Source organism: Pezoporus wallicus, unplaced genomic scaffold, assembly GCF_028554395.1.
Source record: "Pezoporus wallicus isolate ANWC-B61680 ecotype Strahan unplaced genomic scaffold, APGP_CSIRO_Pwel_v1 contig_4722, whole genome shotgun sequence".
Taxonomy (NCBI): Eukaryota; Metazoa; Chordata; class Aves; order Psittaciformes; family Psittacidae; genus Pezoporus; species Pezoporus wallicus.
The window spans coordinates 4196397-4211541 of NW_026641840.1; the positions used below are offsets into that span (position 1 = coordinate 4196397).

Sequence of the window (15145 nt, forward strand, 5' to 3'; positions counted from 1 at the left end):
CATTCCAGTGTTATATGGCCAGGGCCCAGGCATTTTAAGCAGGCTTGGGTGCCTGGACGACTAGCTCCCACGCATACTATGAAAGGAGGACTGGGGTAGCACCCCAGGCTTGCTTGATGAATGTTTCAAATCTGCTGCTGTCCTTACTGTGTTGGAAAGCTTTTCTCATTCCCCTGAATACTGTGAGCTTGCCAGGCAGCCCAGGCCATTCAGTTTTAGCGGCAGCTATGCAGTGTAGTCTGAGCCCTGCTCTGGGGGCTTTTAGCAAGGGTTTGAAGCCTTGTCACTTGTGTGGGTGAATGAAGCAGGACTTAGGTAAAAATTCACTCCTGCAGAGTGAGCAGAGAGTGCTGCTTTCAGCCTGCTTTTACTTCTCAGTCCAGCTTGTTCCAGTATCCTGCAGTTGCCACTGAATTAAGCAGAAAAGCTGAGATTGAAGTAGATGTGATACGTTAGGTGCTGAAAATCATTCTGGCTTTGTCAGTGGTAAGACAGTGAAGATGGGGAAGGGAGGGAAATGCGTGCTTCTTCCATCTTACGTGGTCAGCCATATCCCAGCCATATTACTGGCAAAATAAACACTGACTTGCACAGCAATGCCTTCATCCACTAAGCCCAGGTTTAGTTGCCATAGTAACTCGTCCTAGAGATGAATGTGATATCCTGGACAGCAGGGAAAAGACTTTTGATTCCACAGATACCAGTCCTAAGGCTCAAAGCTGGCCGCAGAGACGTGACTGCACTTCTTTGTTCATTTCCCTGGCACAGCCTGAGTAATTGGCGGCATGTTGTTCAGCCCTGATACAGAAATGTGGTGGTGGATCATCATTGCAACCCTGGACCTAGCTGTGTTCAAATGAAGAATACAGTGAAATCATCATGGGCAAAATGAATCCCATGAGGGCAGCAAATCTTCAACCTAAGGATGCTGGGCAGTTTTTGTGTGCTAGCAGTATCACTATAAACTCACTGTAATCTGGCTTGTAATAGCTTCCTAGCTACCAGCTGAACTCCTCTCTGGAAGATCAGTGGGTTCAGATGTAAACCAGCAGAAAAGTACAAATTAATTACAAAGCATTTTAGTTTACTTCATTTGCTTTGGTTTAGTGCTACTGGAACCAGTGTAGATAATATTAGAAGTGTATAGGTAAACATAGAAAGTCAGCACTGATTCAGTAGAAAAAGTTACTTTTCTGATCAAACAAGCAAACAACAGAGATCGTATGCAATACAGATAGCCAGTGCCATCTGTGGCAGTATGAAAAAATGTGTAATTAGCCCTAAAATGAAACACTTAATAAAGCCAACTGCTAATAATAACTCCATACTTAGATTGCATCAGACCAGCAATACACTTGAGGAACTAAACTAGAGCAGGGAATTCACAGGAGAGTCCCATTGGAATGAAGCTGCAGCTTGCCAAAGAGGCACTGGGAACTGGAAGCATGCAGCTTGTAGGGTCAGAAATGATCAGGCACTGTGTCTTTACCAGGCTGTCTTGCCCAGGCTATCTCCTCTGTAGGTAACCTGCAGGCTCAGTGTTATATTTAGTTTAAAACTGTACAATGAGTAGTGATGCAGAAACAACTGAAGTAATTTAGTTAGTGTTGGTGGTGTCCAAGTGCTTCTCACTGTTGGATGCAATATACAGGGCAGAGGGGGCTGCCAGGTGTAGCAAATCCCTTTAACTCCTGCTTGCTGTTAGTTGAATACATAGGATAGAATATGAGATCAGTTCTAAAAATTCAGATTTTTATTGGTGGCAGTAAGGAAGAAGCTGACTGGCTCAGGTGCTAGTGTAGATGAGAAGCCATTCCATAGAAATCTGTGAATATTATTTTGCTTTGAGAATCAGCTTTTATTTGCCCATTTGTGATCCTTTATTAAAAATAATGCAATTCATTTAGAAAAAACAGAGCCCTACAGTAGTGGCTTTAGAGTATATCAGCAGCCTCATTTTGCCCAGAGGCTTTCTCCACAAGAATTACTAAATAAGCATTAGAAATATAAATATGACTGAATTGGGTAACTGGAAACAATGTAAAGCTCTACACATGTGTGCACAGGACCAGCTCATATGCTTTTAGGTGCCTCTGAAAGATGATTTTTAAGGTTTCTTGCAGGGACTGGATTTCATCATTTTTTTCCCTGGTTCTTTTCAAAGGCAGGAACAGGTTCTCATGTTGCCCCAGGAGAGGTGTAGCATGCTTGGATCCGTGCTGGTGCGAGGACATGAAAAAAGGCCCCTGAATGAAATACCTGGGAGCACCTGGCAGGTGTCTTGTTGAAGCAGCAATGTACTTGGCAGTTGTGCTGCAGAGTTTTTAACCCTCAGAGCAGCCAGGGTGGCTGGCAGTCTGCAAAAGGCCTTAGCAGCAAGTTTGGGAGGGTTCTTGCAGGAAAGGCTGAAGCATACTCCTGTAGGAAGTTACTTTTGCAGCACTTCACCAAGGCAAGTTCTTGCAGCTTTTAGTGTCTTCAGGGAGCTTAAGATGCCCCAAGTGATGAATGAATGGCTCCGAGCAGCCTGCTTTAAGCAGGGTGTACACAATTAGACTACATTGTAACGGGAGGAGCTATAAGCAGGAAGAGTGTGTTCCCTCTTAAGGCTGGCTTGCTTTGGCTGGGGAAAAAAAAAAAGATCCACTGTTTCTATTCTGTAACAATATTTCTGTGGACAGACTGGTGTTTGTGCTGAAAAATGTGAAGAAACCAGGGTGGCAGGACTGTTGAGTGGCAGTAGATGGAAAACGAGGACTGAGGCAATTTTCATTCCCTCTCCCCCCTCCCTGGGTTGTTGCTTGTTTTATTCTTGGTGGTGATGCCGAGTAGGAGTTGAGGCATTTGTGAAACATCTCTTGGGTATTGCAGGTGGGAGGTGGCCAGGGTGTTTTTCCATTGGTGTTGCTGAGGGTTGCTACTTTCACCTCTGAGTTTTATGGTGATGGATATGTCATCGCTGGGACCTGTTTTAATGCCAGCTAAACATTATATAATGGTTTGTTTCACTATCCCCAGCCTGCCTTAATTCATAAAATTAAGGAAATCATTTAAAGGCTTTGCAGTGTAGTTCCATGATTACTGCCAGTGCAGTGAGGTGTTTGTTCACCTGGTTTCTAAAGAAACATTGAGAAATGAGGCTGCATAGGACTAAGGGAGAGTAATTCAGTCCATAGTAAGTGAAACCAAGGTGCCAGGGCTGAATGTATTAAAAGTCATCAGTAATCATGATGGCTGTAAGTTCCAGTACCTCATTTAAAGAGGACAGAAACACTTTCTGGTTTTTTAAATCTTTTTATAATAATCTGTAATTTCTTAGCAGTTAGGAAAATGTAAACATAAGCCTGTTCTGTAGCTCAGCAGACATTAGCATTACTCTTCCTTGGCTTCTTTAAATATATGCATTTAGTTACCATAGTAAACAAGTACCCATGTATACTGATTTTATAGTTCTAGGATTTTTTTTTTCTCTATTTTGTGACACACCTAATTAAAATCTACTGCTTGGTTCCCCTTTCAATGTAGTAAAACCCTGCCTTATTCTTTCTGTCAGTTTAATCCCTCTTTCTTTTCCATTGACACATTTCTAATACCCCTTCAGACAGGCCAGACAGTTCTGCTTCATCTCTACTGAATCCACAATGCATAACACCTTTTGACAAAATAGATACATCCTCCCTGTGGCTTGGAATTGATATACACTGTCAAGAAGGGTTTTCCAAATGGTCTCTCTTTGTCACCTTTACCAGATTTTTGTCCTCTGTTGTAGAAATGTGCAGTTTAATGTTGTGTTTCAAATAATTTTTGGCTGAAAAAGTGTGTAATGGAATCAGGGTGTCCCCTGAATACTCCTAACAGTAGGAGATGCCTCTTTGTTCTGAGCACCAGAATCCCAATAGACCCGTGACAGCAGTGAAATTACACTTTTGACCTTGTTCACTAAAGTGTTTCTCTCTCTGTATGATTAAATGAGAGTAACTAACAATAGCTTCCTCTAAAATGTATGAGTTTCCCTCTGTTTGTTTCTCATAAGAAACTCAGAAAGGATGCTGTGTAATTCTGAGCTGATTGTGTTCTTCACAAAAGAAGAAAAAAGAAAACAAATCCAAACCCTGCTTGATTCAAGGAGAGGTGGCTGTTTTATTCATATTAAAAATGCAAAGCAATTGATATGTTAGTATTTAAGCCAGTGTTGTCGCTACATCCTGTGACAGCAGCAGTAAAACACAGCAGCGGATTTTTATCCTTTTGTTGCTTCCTTCACCGCACTTTTTAAAAGGGGATATATACTAAAGCACCAAATACATCTTTAAAGTATTGAATCTGAATATAGAAAATAACCATATACTTAAGGTTCTCTGTGAATTTGGACTGTGATCATGGACTATGCAGTTTATGTCAATTCAAAAGATAAATGTTGTATTTTCTGTAGATTTACATGCAGCCTTTTAAGTTCCTGGTGTTTCTTTGCATTTGCTTGTGACTGAGCAGACATAGGCCACTGCAGGATGTGCTATGACTGCCAGTCCCACCTTACATACCAAAGCCTGGCACATCTCTTGCTCCACGCTCTGTTATTCAAGGCATGGCTTCTCTGGATCAGAAAAACCCAGTGAAGTAGCTTGAGGAGAGATACAAAATCAGATTCTTATTACTTCCATTTTAGGTTACTTCAGCTGTGTTTTGGGGACTTATTTTTCCCTGATATATTCCTGTTTTCTGTTAATATTTATCGGGTTTGGATTAGTGAACATTCTTTTTTAGTCATGCAGAGCACATATCTGTGAAATGCAGGAGCAAGTACAATCCTGTAGTTCATGTGGGTGGAGAATTAGATAGCTTGGTTCAAGGGGAAGGGAAATCTATAGCTTTTTTAGAAGGAATCAAAATAAGTGACTTAATGGCCTCCATGGCCTCAAGACTAAGAGCAGTTTCTCCTGTTTGCTCACTGTGGATGATGCTGTGTAGGGAGAGTATCAGAGCCACCGAGCTTGGAGGGCGATACACTGAGGGGGCTGCAGATCTGCGACTCCCAGTTTCCTATGCTGCCAAAAAAACTTTTGTTTTTCAATTACTGCTTCATTGGTGATATAAATTAATGACTGGTATGGGTCTGAAGCAACCTTGTCAGCAGAGAATATTTGGTTAGTGTTGACATAGTTGTTCCCTGCAAACATGAATCATCTGTCTGCCTTTGGCAGGCTCACCCTGTGGCTCTGCTATAATGTGTTTCACCAGTGTGGCTGAAATTAAAATGTCACTATTAAACATGGCAGAATCGGATGCTCTCTGGGCATCGCATCTCTTTGAGTTCCTCTTGCTTCCTGTGTAGCTATTTCTGACAGTTTAATAGGACAGCTGTATTCTGGTATAAAATAATACATTCATATTTCCACAATGCACAGGGAGCTAAATGCTTTCAGAGCACTATTTCATGGTGTACATGCATCTTTCATGCACAGCAGAAGCAGTAATGTTCACATAGCACCATGTTGCTGCTTAGTCCATTAGGAAGCATAAAGTCAAAATTAATTGTCCTGCACGACCGTATAGAGTGGGTCTCTAAAAGCAGTTGCTGGGCTGTTTGTGGCTGCTGCGTCAGCCAGGCTCCCTCCCTGTGAGCAGTTATTGACTTTGGGCTATTGAATTCAGGGCTCTGGAGGTTGCTTGGTGGGAAAAGCCTTCAGTCAGTGCTTGGCAGCTCTGTCACTGCGAGGTCATGGAAAGGGCAGTTCAGTCTTCAAACCCAATTAGGGCCTGATTCGGCATCTCTTCAATCACAGGGGAAAAGCCCACTGAGTAGGGTGGCTCCTGAACCAGGCTTTCGCACCCAGCCTCTCCAGTGAGACGGCTGATGAACATCTCCACTTTTGTCACTTGGGCTGTCAGAAATATGCTTTGCTGTCATGAGATGGATGACCAGCTAGTGCAGAAAGGAAAAGAGCCTGGTAAGAAGGTAATGAGCCCACCAGAGCTGAATTCAGACCACTAATCTGTACATGCATGTCTGCGTCCCTCCCGTTACTCATATCTAGAGCTGTCTAATTCCTTGGATCAGATCATCTGACTCTTATGAGCAGCTGTAACTTTCAAGTTGAATAAAGTCCAACTGCTGAAAACATTAATGAAAAACATAAAACCGAGGCTGTGTTTTATCAGGTATCAACAGCATTGCTCTAATTCCCCCCCTCCAAAGATTATTTTTTCTTGTGCTGGATTGTGCTTTTCATCCCAGGTGGCTGCAATTTCTAGTGAAAATAAGTTGAGCCATGAAAGGTTGACCCACTCGCCTCTGAATTGCTTTTTATATGATGTGAGTCCCTCAGGGCCCAATTCTACCCATAGAAGTGAGAATGATAGCTATCAACGTATATAGGAAGTATGTCAGTGTGCACAAAGAAAAAGGTGAGCCCAGGCTGGTCTGAGTGGTCTTTAAAATACTGATTTCCTGTGGAAATGGTGATTAAAGGGGAAGCAAAGGGTAATTAGAAAATTAGCCTGACACACTAGCAGTTATATCAATGTGTGGTTTTATATTGGCTCTTTCAGACAAGCACGCAATCAGCAGATCCCTTATGACTCTCTTAAACTAGAGTGTAAAAGTTGGTTAGTGTCTGATCAGCTCCTTTGATCACCCTACTCTAGATTGTTGCCAGAGTACTTATGCTGTGCTAAACTCACAGTCCCCTTAAATGGAGGCTTACTCAAGTAAGTCAAATTACATATGGAAAGGCTATAAAAACTGTTCACTGTCTTTGAGTAAATGAGCCTGGTTCAAAGCTGAATACCTTAGGTATTGCAAAACTAAAAGCAAAGGTGTTGTTGCAGAAAAGAGGTTTAAGTGGTTTAATTTTTAAATGACTGTCTCAGAAATTCAAAGAAACTTTTAAGCAAGCCTTTATTATTTTTTATTGGACCAGCATTTCTGTAAGCCTGTAATGTACTCAGAAAGCAAAAAAACTCCACCAAAAGTTCTGCACAAATTTCTCTTCAGAAATTAATGAGTTACCACCACCACGTCTGTCTCATTTCAAGCACACAATACTGTTTTTAATTGTAGCAGTGGAGGGCCAGTGGGAGCTGTCAGTATGTAGGTTGCACTCCTGCCACCTGTAATTTCTACACAAGATTATTTGCAAGGGAGTGCTGGAAGTCCTGGAGCAGTAAATTTGTTATCTGTCAAAGCAGAGCTGTTTTCCCCTGGTCACTAGAGCCTTTTCGCACCTCTCCCATTGTAGCTCCATCCTGTACTTGTCTGTTCTTTGCCACATGAATCTCAAGACATGTGAACAGTTCCTTTCCTCTCTGATAATGCTCTTTCCTTTTGCATACCAGCTATGCAGAAGATCATTTGGAGACAGTTCTAGTTCACTATCATATCTGGAAGGTTTGGAAAGATATCCTATACCACTAATTTTACAAAGCTGGTCTGCACCTAGGCTGGTTTTCTCAAGATGCCTGTGTTTTTAATTTAGAGGTTAGGTTTTCAGTTGTTGTGTGTCTGCCATATTTGTTGGATGCCTTGCAGTGCCATCAGAATACCTGGCGTAGAAACAGTGCCATTGAATTGATCAAATCATCAAGAGAACTAAGTGAGCATGTAAATATCACATCAAGGGGATGAAAAGATCACAGAAAGGAGGGCATTTAAAACATATAGAAACTGGAATGCAAGTGACAGTTGCTTTTTTTATCTACACCAAAGCCTGGTACACTGCTACTATCCAAACAATGAATTAATCTACTGATGGTTGAGAAATGTCTCCAAAACAGGCAGTAAAATCTCTGGGATGATGCATAGTTCATCCAGCTCTTCAAAAGCACCAAGCGTTAGTGTACTTATAGAGCCGTGTAAATAATGGAAAGATAAAAGAACCCACTTCTGTGAGTGAATACAAGACTGCAGAATGCAGTAGGAATACTAGGTAAATTCTTCCTTCTTGTGACTGTGTTTCAGCCAGTGGCATTACACCAGGGGAGAATCTGACTGTATTTTTCATGCAGCGTAGCAGATTGTTAAGAGGCAACAGGCAGGTGTTTGAGAGAATTTCCTCTGCCGTTTGCAGTAGCGTATGTAAAATTTGGTTGACCCATAGTCATTCCATTAGCTGTCATCTTCCGGCACATAACCAGTTAAATTTGTGTTAAACAGGGTTTGCTTTGCCTTTTCCATTTGCTGCTGGAGTAGAAATGTTTTGACATGACATATGACCAATCAATAATTGGAAAGTGCTTGCATGAGTCATTTGAAGCCAGTAGTTTAGACAGTGTCAGCCACAACTGGGAGTAAAACCTGCAAAGAGTTGTTCTACAATCAGTGATTCTGCAGCATCTCCTCTGGGTGTCCGCATTTCACTTAATAAGGATACCCTGTAGACATCAACTGAAATAACTCTTGCCTTTGTTGCTTGGATGTTTTTGTAAGCTCTGAAATGAGCTTGGCATATACAAATATACTTTATTATCCAGCCTAAAGGATGCAGAGCAGGAATTACTATTCCGTTCTGCTGGCAGCTTCAGTAGAAAAGAAATGGCTTTATTTTGCTATGACTGAAGGGAATAAGAGTGTGACCATACCCTGTGGTTTTCTGGGTAGTTTTAATTTTTTTTCTTTTTTTTTTCCTGTACTGATAATGTTTTATTCCTGTTACAGGGCTATAATAATCCGAAACGGTGAAGTTATTCCAATGTCTTCAGAATTCACTCCAGAGACTGAACGCCAGCGACTTCAGTATCTGGTAAGAGACCTGAGGACCATATCGGGTGCTGTTGATGACAAGCATTGCCCAGTAATATCTGTGGTTCATACAATTGCTGCTGAGTTACTGTGGCTTACTGAAGGAACATATACCCACTGACCACCAGTGACCCACCATGTATGTCTTTTAGCCATCAGTAAATGTGGAGAAAAGCCTGGTGGTGCAAATCCTGATGAAAAGAGCCTTGCCTCTTCTATGAAGGCCATCAATTAGTATGGCTGTGCTTGTGTACCTTGTTTAGCTGCAGACCTTCAGTAGGTCATTGATGTTGGATAATGAGAGCTCAAACACAGAGCTAACAAGCCACAGAGGTATTTCAGTCCATCCCAGTGTTTAGCATGTGACAGTATAAAATATCACAGACTGCTTTTTGTGTGTGGATGATATTGCAGGGTTTTATTCATTTGCTCTTAATAGTATGCCAATAGTATCTCAATCGGGGAAAATATATCCAACTTTGAGATGATGTCAGTGAGCATTAGTAGCTGCAAGATAGGATGGGTGAAGAAAGACTAGTTGTATTTAGTGTAGCAGCACCCATAAAGGGTGACTAGCTGAGGACATGTGGGATGCTTTATACAGCAAGTTGGCTGATAAGCTGCCCACGAAACAGAAGTCAGAATGTATGGTGGTGTTTATCATGCAATAATCTTTTTTCTCTTTGAGCTTTTCATTGGTGGTTGAATCAGCCAGTTGAAGTTGGCTGGGTGTTTGTCAAGGCATCATTCCTGATGTGACTAAGAGATTTCTTTTGTGCTTCTTCTGGGTCTCTGCTTTTTCCTTTTAGAAAGCTTTAGAAAGTTTAAGCCAAGGAAGGCTCACTGTCACCTTTGCCTGACAAGAGGTAGACAGGCAAGTGTAGTGGCATTGCCTGGTCTTAGAGTGTCTCTTATCTGAAGACTGGCCCAAGCACGGTGATTTGAGAGTAGGCAAAATGCCAGTGGTGGAAGACAGAGGTGGAAGGTTTTAAAGAAAAATTTCAAATGTTTCCACAATTGTCATGTTTGATTTTTAGTCAGGTTCACTGGCTTAAAGCTGAAAATTTCAGAGGAAATAGTGCTTTGGGTGTATTTGTATTCAGCAAACCAAATGGAAGAGGGGCCTAATAAATATTTACAATTCAGTTACGTTTAAAATAATTTGTTTGCCTTTAAAATAAAAGGTATCTTTAATATCTGGGGAGTCTGCTACTTCTGTAGGAAATACAGATAAAGCATTGCCTACAAGGGATTTTTTTCTCTTTTGATGTCCTTTCTGGCTTATGTTTGGAAACAGCAGCTGATATGAAAAGCCTTTCTGCTGTTTCATTTGGAAAATTCCTTTACCTTTGTTTGTTTATTTTAATTCTGTATGTAACAAGTATGCCAGATCTATGGGTATCATATTCAAAGAAAATACGTGCAGGACAGCAAGAGTGTGAAACAAAATTAGAGAGAATTTCAAATGTAACATTTCATAAGTAACATATTTTACTCTAGTAAAAAAAAAAGAAGACCCCAAATTTCTTACAAAGTTAGCATAAACATTACACTCCAAAGGTTGCATCTGTCTTATGGATTAGATCCCAAATAATTCTCCTTACTCACCTTGGCTGTGCACAGGTTCTGCTATCAGTCTGTTGCACCATCAACATCTCTCTTCTGCTGTTCTTGTCTGAAAGTTAGTTGGTTTGGATTTATTTTCTTATTTGCAGTTAAAGCTGATATTTTTTTGTTTGTTTCAGATGTGTTGCCCTGCTCTTCCTGCACAATAGGAAGAAAATCACTTAATCATTTCAGCATTAATGTTTTACTTGGCAAACTCAGAGATACTGTTCACTGTGGGGGAGTTAGTGCACGAGCAAAGGGAGGGTATGGATTTACAGCCTACAGGCTTCTGAGCATTGGTTCCCTGTGCAGTAGACACTGTTAGCACAGTCAGGGCAAATAAGCTTTCCTCTGCCTTTAGTGGCTATTATTTGCTTTGGCCACACAGGATGTTAGTTTAGGTCCTCTTTCCTGGGCTTTTATTTCCATGTGCAAAGAAGTCTGCAGGGTAACGAGTTGTTCAGATCGTGTGAGCATCTCCATATGAAGTTCTCCAGCCTAGTCTTAGACAAAACTGTACTTCAGCTAGTACTGGTTGAGTAACTGGAGGGATGGGAGATGGACACACAAATGTTTTCCCTATCCAGCTCCCTTTTTAATGCAGTTTTATTAGCATGAATCCGAGACTGGCCTTGGGCGTAGGCATCTGGCATGACAAACTCAAAAGAACAAGTTGTCTACCCAGTCATTATGACTTTTGAATAGCCTTGGGCATGGTCATCCCTTTGTCTCCACCTGCACCCCTTCTTTTTTGCAGTGAGAATAGCATTCAGCTGCAGATTTCAGGTAGGCCATATGGCAGGGGCAGTCTTCTGTGTCAGGGGACTTGCAAGAATATTGCTGAAGGCAATATTGATCCTTCAGTCAGAGAGCACTTAAGATGTAAGGTGTGAAAGTGTTGCACCAGTATTCCCTTGGTCCTTTGGCTTCTGCACCATACTGCTTCTGTTCCATGGGTGGGCATTCATGAACCTCCTTTTCTTTTGAATTTTTGTGTCTGGCTTTTCTTTTTAGCACTATGTCAGGAGAGCTCCACACAATGCCTACTCCAGGACAGCTCTGGCTTCCCTATGAGTGTATCTTGAGCAAAACCAAAATCCAGCGTTGACTGGGAGCTGCTGTTCAGCAGTTGTGCAGGCAGTGACTGCCAGAAGCAATTTTTCTTTCATCTTCTGAGGAGACTATTAATTTCAGTCATGATAGTCTAAATTGGAACAGTAAATGGCATAGATTTTGTTACTTATTTCTTTGGAAAATGTGTTCAAAATGAATGATGTATGAATGTACTGCAGATGGGTGTATTTCTATTAGTTATCAAAGTTGCACTTTGTAGGTGTCATGTGAGGTCAGCATGGTGTTACTGCATACTGTGTCCATGTGTGTAGCCAGGCAATGCCCCAAAAAGTTCACAGCTCAGACCAAAGGTGGTGCATTAGTGGTACCAGGGCAGTCTTTACCACTAGTAGAGACTGAGTGGCCATTAGTGGCTGTGAGTTGTAGATGCTCTTTGTGTTTGGCACTATTCAGACAAAGGTTCATGAGCCTGGACAAGCATGGGTTCAAAGAAGACCTCTTCTTATTTCGTCGTTCAGGCAAGGGTTAAGTGATGCTAACTTACCTGCTGAAGGATGTCTGGGGAACCCAGCCTGAAGAGGAAATGAACCTAGATCTCCCAGATGTCGGTTCAGTGCTTCAATTACAAGTCAGATGCATGTTAATTCTTTGTGGCTCCCTGCATCACCCAGCATAGGATTGCTTTGGCCATCTGACGCACTGCATGATGCTGTGGCAAAAGAGATGTGTAGATTTATGGAAAGGGTCCTGGCATGTTGTAAGAGGAGAGACCAGTCCAGGGATTGATTTGGCTCTCACTTTCCTCTTTTTATTCTACCACCACCTCTTTTAGTTTTAACTTCTGTTTGTCTTAAACATGTCCGTATGATAATGGCTGAGTAATCCACCAAACTTCTGGATGCATTGTGCTGTGCATGCTGTTGTGAGCATCAGTCCCATATAGTAGAATATCCTGTTGGAGAAAATGGCACAGTATGATAAGAGGGTAAAGTTGTAAGATATAGTGGGCATAGGGGAAAACAGCATTTCTGAAAATAGCACAAAATACAGTGAAACTGCGAGTGCTGGTGATGTCCCAGAGCGGTGCATGCTCAAGGAGCTGGAAAAGGCATCAGCAGACCTTATCGAGGTACGATAAGATACATGCAGTGTTCCCTGCTGCCTAATTAACTGACACACTACTGTGTTAGTCTGGGTTTATCTTAATTTCATGTTTGCTTTGCTGATCACCAGGAAACAGCAGGAAGTAAATGGCCTTTTCAAAGAAATGTGACTAATATTTCCTTGAGCAGGCTCCATTTTAAACAGCTAATACTGAACGTAATGCATCCAGGCACAAAATATACCATAAAATGGCAGAGTACCACAAACACATGGTGCAGACTATGCCAGATTTATGCCAAAAAAACTGTGATAACTTCTGAAAGAAAAATGATGGCTAATACTCCAGTTTCATGACACAGAATAACAGTGTTGTCTGAACATACCTTATAAGGATATACAAAGCTTTTGACAGTCACTGTTCTTTAAATTTTAAGTTCTCTGAATGGTGTTTCTGATCTTAGTTTCTTGCAAATCGAGGTTAAACAAAAGATAAAATATATCCTGCCTCACCAGTGATGAAATTCTGGTAGTCAGTTCAGTTACTATTTTGTTTCTCCTTTGATCACTTGAGGGGATTTCGTAGTGTCTGCTTGTATATCTGCTTGAAAGATCTGTAGATTTTTAAAGCCTTGCTTTTTTTTCGTTCTCTGGTTCTGCTGCCCAGCACAGGTTGATTGGGGTGAAGAAGAATTCTGCCTTATAGTAACTGGAGAACAGTTCTCAACAAGCCTGACTGGAAGTTGCAGCTGAATTTTATAGTAGAACATTATTCTCTCTGCAGAATCACCAGTGAAGTATCAAAAATAACTGTTAAAAAGAAAAGGGTAAAAAATACAGAAAATTAGCAGGGAGTGGGGAGAAGCCCAACAAAAATCCCTCTTTCTTCGCAAAAGAATTCAGCTTACAGGCACCAGAAGCTTCCAAATTGCTCTTTTCCCTCTGTTCCACTGACGCCAAAAAATATTAGAATCAAGTTAAGATCCCTGGATTGTAAATCAAGCATTGAGGCTTGGCTGCAGAAGAGAAATCTTACTTGAACATTAGCAGTCCACTGGCAACTCTGCCAGCTTTATTAATCTTATTTTGCTTGTGACCTCAGACTTTCCATTTGAGTAAATCTTTATGAAATGCAGTCTCTCCCAATTGCTTTACCTTTTCAATAAAGAAAATTCTTGTTTTCAAGGGGAAAAATGATAAAAGCCTGCAACTTTTTCTCTTCTGGACCTGTGATCCAGCCTAATAAGTAATCTCGTAATTCAGAGGTTAAATAGCTTAATTTTGATGTCAGGTATGAGTCTTTTTTGCTTTAAAGAAGGCATCCTGTTTTGTAATCTGATGACAGTAGTCTTTAGCTAGAAGTGGTTTGTAATGGTTTAATCAAGATAGGCTGTGCATTTTTAATAGTGAACTGAATTGCACTTTCAAAGCAGACTGACTTCATTGTTTGCAATGCCATAGACTAGAAAGAATTGAAAAAATACCCCCCAAAACCCCAGCTTTCTTCAGTCAGTGTGTAGCAATACATCAAATAAATCATTAGGGATGTTCCATCTTTTTTTGCAACTGGAATGAAAATAAATAAAAATTAGAAGTTCGCGTGTACTTTTAAATCAAGAACTCAGAGTTCTGGAAGTATGAAAAACCTCATCTGGACTAATACTGCTAGACCTCTCAGAAGTCACCAGTGCTTTTCAGCCATTTCTGTAATGAGGAACAGTGATCCAATTTGGAGGGTCCTTGAAAACAGTATTTGCTTTGGGGAGGGGACCTTGGCTGACTGTAGACTGCAGGGAAAAAATTTAATTCCCTTAACTGTATGTGGAGAGAGAATTTGGTGGAGTTCCAGTTCCAGGAAGGGATCACAGAGTCAAGATCACACTTGTGTGCTTGAGAGCCACCTCTTGAAAGCAATCTTTTTGGCTACACACAGCAATCTTGCTCACCCTGTTTCAGCTGAGCTCAAGGTGTTTTCTGGAAGGACGTCTGGCGATGAGAACAGGGACAAGCTGATGGAAGGTTAGTGTTGTGATGTGCTGAGCCTGATCCAACTCCTATTAAATTGAGTGGGAGCAGGCTCGGCCCTTAAATGCAGGAAATATTTTATTGTGAACTATCTGCATGATAGCTGCCAGGTAGATCAATAAGGGCTTCTGCTGCTTCCTGTCGCTCACCTTTGATGAGCGCTTGATTTATGACAAACCCACAAAGTAAAGCCAGCTCATTTGGTCTGCCCTGACAGCAGCTGCTGCTGGAGATAAGACAGACTTTATTGCCTTAACTGGCTGGATAAGGAAAAAGAGCTAGCTGCAGAAAGATTAAGAAACACAACTTTTTTCAGTTCCCTCGCCAGTTTGACTGTGGCTTCAGAAGAGCTTGCTCAAGATGTGGCACTGCGAAGGGAGGAAGAAAGGCTTATTTATGCAAATATTAAAGAAAAATATGTGAAGTTTATTTTGGAAATAAGTAATACAGTATGTTTAGGATTACACTATCGTATCAGGTGATCTGGGTATAAATCCAAACCAGAAATTTGTGCAGTGGACAAAGAGCTTTGCACTGCTCTCAAGTACAGTCAGCTCTGCAGAACATGAGCCTTGGGCACGGCTCTGGCAAAGAGGCCTC

The 15145-nt window shown here is 41.3% G+C and overlaps 1 protein-coding gene across 1 annotated transcript in view; it reads left to right on the top strand.

Annotated features, from left to right (window-relative positions):
• PPM1H (protein phosphatase, Mg2+/Mn2+ dependent 1H) overlaps positions 1–15145 on the top strand; it is a 131485-nt gene that overhangs the window by 84668 nt on the left and 31672 nt on the right. The window contains exon 5 of the mRNA XM_057425537.1: positions 8654–8738. Within this exon, the coding sequence (XP_057281520.1) occupies positions 8654–8738 (85 nt within the window). The remainder of the gene's footprint in view (positions 1–8653; positions 8739–15145) is intronic.